The sequence below is a fragment of the Anastrepha obliqua genome, chromosome 5 (assembly GCF_027943255.1).
Source record: "Anastrepha obliqua isolate idAnaObli1 chromosome 5, idAnaObli1_1.0, whole genome shotgun sequence".
Lineage (NCBI taxonomy): Eukaryota > Metazoa > Arthropoda > Insecta > Diptera > Tephritidae > Anastrepha > Anastrepha obliqua.
Genome location: NC_072896.1, coordinates 123,609,422 through 123,615,402, shown reverse-complemented (window position 1 = coordinate 123,615,402; position 5,981 = coordinate 123,609,422). Strand labels below are relative to the sequence as shown.

At 35.9% G+C, this 5,981-nt stretch overlaps 1 protein-coding gene across 1 annotated transcript; it reads left to right on the top strand.

Annotated features, from left to right (window-relative positions):
- The first annotated feature begins 2,615 nt into the window (after window positions 1-2,615).
- Window positions 2,616-3,832, top strand: LOC129248967 (odorant receptor 33b-like). Its single transcript, XM_054888574.1, has 2 exons — window positions 2,616-3,358; window positions 3,421-3,832. Exons 1-2 carry the CDS (start codon window positions 2,616-2,618, stop codon window positions 3,830-3,832), a joined length of 1,155 nt encoding a protein of 384 aa, XP_054744549.1.
- The last annotated feature ends 2,149 nt before the right edge of the window (window positions 3,833-5,981 follow it).

Sequence of the window (5,981 nt, the reverse complement as noted above, 5' to 3'; positions counted from 1 at the left end):
AAACGCATTGGATGGTCATTAGGCTTCAGTTCTTGCACCAATTGAACTTTGCTGGTGTTCGTGATTATTCGTATGTTATGTCTTAGCTTTTTTTACATTTTTTGCAAGTTTTTTCTTCCTCTTCTCCTGTGAACAGTCTAAATACTCTCGCAACTGCAGTCTTGTCGAGTTTGGTATACATATAAAAAAAACACTACTACAGGTCGTTATGATTTCTTCTGTATAAGCTGCTATTTTTGAAGTGAAACTTCTTAGACGTCCATGGACGAGCGATAATTGAGAGTAAATTTCAAGGCCATGCAACATTGTGAGACAAAAAAAATATAACGTAGAGGAAAGGGAGAGAGAGAGCTATCTATACCTTATATATATCCTAGATACATTTTAGGCTATTTTTCCTTGTGTTTAGTAATTTTTAGTAAGAAATAACACTGCCTACTTCTTGGCGCTTGTTTCTTGGTGCAAACTTGTAGGAAATATATTTTGGCGTTAAATTTCTTTGGTGCCTACTGTTTGGGGCGTTTTTTGGTCCCAATTTTTTTGGCTTTTTTAATTTGTGCCGTTGCTGTGCGGTCCTGAAATCGCTACGTTTGTGCGAATGAAACGCTCGGAGTAGTGCGCGTTGTTGCCACGGTTTGTGTCCGGCGTTTACCTACACCGGTCGATTCTTTTCCGTTTTTTTTTAATTTTGTCTATTTGTGAATTTATTTAGATATAAATTCTTTCTCTCTCTATCTCTCTCTCTCTCATTCTCTCTCGAGTCTTTCCCCCTTCCTTTGTCTCCCTTGAAAGTTTCACTTCTGTTATGTGTACTACGCTACACGCACTGTTTTTTGTTTATTTTTACTATGAATATACCTCTATGACTTTAATTCGTATCCAGTAAATGCAAAGGCATTTCAAAATTTTTTAAATATTAAGCAGAGTTGAGAGACGAAGGTCCAATACTCTTGCATAACCTCAAAAGGAGCAAAAAATTAGATCTGCACTTTCAAAGCATCAAATTTATAGGAATCTACAAATTTTCAATAGCACTGAACTATTCTCAGCTTAAGCTTTAAATGCAAGTGTGGACTTTTTAGCCTTTTTTTTAATTATAATTTTTTTTTACTTATAATTTAGAAGCTCTTAATTAAAAAAAAAAACATCAAACTTAAAAATTTTTACGTTTTGGATATAAAAAACACTACATTTATTGCGAGGATCAAAGGGTTGGCGACACTGCGCAACTACACTAATGTGACGTTTCGAACTTTCTGTGGGGCGCAATTTTGTTTCTACTATTCTTGAATTTTAAGGGGTTATATACCTTGTGAGCCCGAAAAAATGGGCAAATGTCATAATTTTTTATATATGTTTTAGAACTTTTATTCTAATGAGGCATAGGTATATCATACTGAAGGGTAATTCTCGAAGAATACATTTTGGTGTTTTTATTTTAAAAATGTTATTATTTGTTGTTGATATCGCCCCTCCCCCGAAACGCTGTTTTTTAGAAGAGGCTTGCGGTGATCACGGTAGCGCATGAGCAGCTCAACTGGAATCAAAAAAATTAAATGATTATTGTAGAAAAATGTTTTTTAGTGAATTTGAACGGTTTATTTACCCAACAAATTTTTCTCGATATGAAAACCGCTTTGCACCAAAAAAACGATTTTTGAGGGGTTAAAAAATTAAAAAAAAAATAATTCCAGCCAACTATGCAAATATTAATAAAAAGTTAACCGTTCAGATTCACGAGGTTGTAACTTCGAAAAATTTAAAAAAGTTTATGCAAATTGGTCAACTAGTTTTTGATAAATAATGATCACCGCGACTGTAATTTTCAAAAAACACGACTTCGAGTTAATCGCGTCTAAAGTTTTACGTGCACGTCTCGTTCCAAGAAAGGTCGCGCGCTTCCACGGTCTGTAAATTTCGTTCTAGTGCTCCGATCTTTATGATTTTTAAATTTATATTTTTAAGATGATGTACTTTTAGAATATGCCATACAAATTTTCGATGTCTTAGTCGAACACAATTTATAATATATAACCCCTTAAGTTTACGCATTTTGAAAATTTATAATATATATTAGACATATTTTTTCAATACATTTTGTTTTGCTTTTTTTCTCAAATTAAAAAACTGTTAGAGACAAGGAAAATTAAAAAGAAATTGAGAGAGAAGAAAATTATTTATTTAAATTTTCAGTTTTAGCATTTTGAAAATTAAAAAAACCAAACATATTTTTTTACTTTATATTTTTTTTATTAAAACAAAATTCGGGATAGGAAAGAAAAAAAATATTTATTATCAATTTCCAGTATACAAAACTTCAAATTTTCGAAACTTTTTTTTTCGCATATTCAAAATGTTTAGAAGCAAGAAAAAAAGTAAATAAAAAAATGTTAGAGGCAAGGAAAATTAAAAAAAAAATTTAAGTTCAATAGCGCTCATGCGCATTTTGAAAACTTCAAAATTTGTTGAACAGTGTAATTGTAATATTTCCTTATGTGTGCTTTAGAATATAAAGTGCAGTATAAATAAATTCGAAGCTAGAAGTAAAATTTATCATAGTGAATTAACCATCTCATATTCCTCCTACATCAATTACTTGGAAGCTCTTAGTAGATATGGTCAGACCGTCAAAATACGCTCAGCCCGCCGACACCGTAAGTCTTTATCGCGCCTTTTGGGCTTATTGGCACGCACTTGGTATCTCAACAGCATACAATAAATACTTGTGCGGCGTTTACGATGTGTTCGTGAATATATTTGTGACCATTTTCTACCCAACGCATTTGATAGTCGGTCTCTTCCTCAATCCCTCACCAGCAGATCTCTTTCAAAATCTATCCATCGCCATCACTTGCTTTGCTAGCAGCGTGAAACATTATTTACTGCGTCGCCAACTACCAGAAATTCGAGACGTTCAAGCACTACTCGCCGAGTTAGATAAGCGTGTCGAGGATGCGGATGAACGCGAATATTTCCATCGTGAACTCGCCGTGGGAGCAAGGAATGTAGTGAAATTATTCACCGTCGTCTATGGAGGTGCGAACATTGCGGCAATTTCGGCTACACTGCTGAGCAAAGAACGTCGTTTGATGTATCCGGCGTGGCTGCCATTCGAATGGCAAGCGAGTGCGTTCACCTTCTACGCAGCGGTGATTTATCAGTTTGCTGGTGTCACAATACTAATCGTGCAGAATCTGGCCAATGACATTTATCCGCCAATGAGTCTCTGTATTATAGCCGGACAAGTGCATCTTTTGGCGAAGCGTGTAGCCAAAGTGGGGGCGGATGGCAAGAAGACGATGAGCCAACATAACCAAGCATTAATCGAATGTATCGAAGATCACAAGAAGTTGGTGCGGTGAGTGGGTTAAATGTTGAAGAAAATCATTGACTCATTTTTGTTCGTCTCCTTCCTTGCAGCATCTTCAAATGCACACAGGACACGCTTTCGCATACTCAAATGGCGCAATTCATTTCTAGTGGCTTGAATATGTGCATAGTGTTGTTCTATTTGATATTCTATGTGGATAACTTTTTCTCCTACATTTACTACGCACTTTATTTGGTTAGTATGGCCATTGAGTTGCTGCCGAGCTGTTATTATGGTAGCATCTTGATTTATGAGTTCCAGCAGCTACCGTCTGCCATCTTCGAGTGTTCTTGGCTTGGGCAGTCACGTGAATTTTATTTGAATCAACGAATTTTCATGGAACTTTCGCTACAGGCGATTACCCCCTTGGCAGGTGGCATCATTGGCATAAATCTCAATTCATTTTTGGGCACTTGCAAGATGGCCTATTCGTTGTATGCGGTGTGCAATCGAATGAAGTAGAGAAGAATGGGGAGGCGGGTGTTAGTTGCATGGAAAATGCCTGTTGGACGACTGAGATGTTTAGAGACGGAAGGAGAGGCCAGTTAGTATGATAGTTAAGAGAAATTCATGGTTAACTCTTGAAATTTAATTTCGCAAGGTGATACTTTTAGGAATATTTTGGCATTGGTGGTTAGAGAAGCTTTGTGTTAATACATCTATGAGTCCATACATATGCGTGAAAAAAGAGATTTTAATTTGCATAAAAAGTTATTTTCACTGGTTTTTCTGTTGTTCCTGGTGCTGAAGTTGGTCCTTTATGGCACCGAAGTTGGCCCTCCCGAAAAATTGGACCTGGCCGGTGTTATCCATGTTGGCTCTTTTATTTATCTGAAACACAAAAACCAAAAAAATTATTAATCAGTATGACTGGAGCTATGTTCCGCTACTAGAATAAAAAAAAATATGACAAAATGGGGTTTTGTTGTAAGTTTTTTAATAAAAAAATACGAAATAATGGAAATAATAAAATGATTCTTGTACGGGCGACAGCCATTGGTGTTGTGAGCAACATATTAAAATTTCACCCGATTCGGTTGAGTAGTTGTTTTTTTTTTTGACAAAACGAGACCGAGAAAAGTCGTTTCGAGATAAATGAGTTTAAGGTGTGAGGTACAGGAGCGCGCGGACCGCTCTCTACCTAGTTAATGGGCTGTAGAAGCCACAATATTAGGAATTTCTGCATGAAAATTTCACAGTCTATTGTTAAGATACTATACTTTCGAAATATCAGAAAAGCAAAAACTCAATTCTTTCAAATTTTCTAGACCACCAGGTCCCCTTAAGCACGTCTTGTAACATCCATACTGTTGATAGGTGTTTTGCTTCTGGTTGATATCAGTAGATCTAAGATTCCTCATCTGTTACGATGTCTTAGATGTGCTTTGAATCACATCTGCGAAATTTCTTTAAATTTTTTTTACACCACGGAATGTGTCTTTTTTGTGTATTTGTAAAATTATGTGATATCCAACAAGCCTGTCTCGATAATCCCTGTCGAAAATTGTAATACATAAATCATCCCACAAAAAATTGGGCGAGATGAAATTTTCAACTCACTGTAAGGTTCGTAAGAGAAAACATTAAGTGTAGGTTTGTGCTAAACAATATCAAATTTTTCGTTAAGTTACAATATTAACCCTCGTATATATTCACATGATTGCGTCATTTCACATTTCCTGCGCGAACTATCGACCGGTCCAAACAAAAGCTGTTGCGCAATGCAGCAGTGAAATTCAAAGCAAATATTGCTCTCGAACGTTAACAACACAATGGTCGCTAAATAAATTGAATATCAAATATGAGTTCCGGCCATAGCAAAGCAATTAAAATGGCAATCAAAATAGCAAACGGAGGCGCCACGAAATTTTCAAAAATCAAATTGAATTGCAAATGCGTGAAACTCTATTTATAGCGAAAATTCACCTGCGGCGAAAACCAAAATTTCCAAACAATAACAAAAGTGCAACAGCAGCAAAAATTTCTAGATTGAGAAGAGAAAGAGGAAAGCAATTAGAAATTTGCTATAAAAAAATGGAAAAGTAATCGAAAACACGTACGGCTACGTATATGAATTTTTGTACTTAGCAGTTGAACAAAGAACGCATTGAAAAGCATTTGAACAACAACAACAAGCATTAGTATTAAAAACAAATTATTGTGTGTTTAACGATGCATATGTGTGAATTATTTTGAAATAAATCCGAATACATAAACATACGAACTTGATGAAAAAGTTCCCATTCCCAATAAAATTGTATCGCCTGAGTTTCGTGCAAAAAAGCAACCGCTTTGATATTGTCAAAGACGTGATTTCCTAGGCTGAATCCGACTCTACACTCAACAAATGCATCTTTACTGGAGACAAGACTTGGGCTTATGGGGATGACAAGTAATCTACACATCAGGCGTGTGAGTGGGGAGCTTCGAATGAACCAAGGACAAAAAATCACGTCGTTTGCAGTCAGAAATGTTCTATGTATATGCTCACGATTTGTATGGATTATAAGAGTTCCAGAAATGTTTCGAGAGCTGTATCAAATGCTGGCTTAAGAGCCCTGCAGCTGATGGGAAGTATCGGTCAGTTCATAAGTTCGTGCGTATTTTACCC

Excerpts from the sequence above, each read along its gene's own strand:
- LOC129248967 (XM_054888574.1), top strand. The coding sequence starts at position 2,616 with ATGGTCAGACCGTCAAAATACGCTCAGCCCGCCGACACCGTAAGTCTT. Across the intron at positions 3,359-3,420 it reads GATCACAAGAAGTTGGTGCG|CATCTTCAAATGCACACAGG; the intron begins GTGAGTGGGTTA and ends CCTTCCTTGCAG.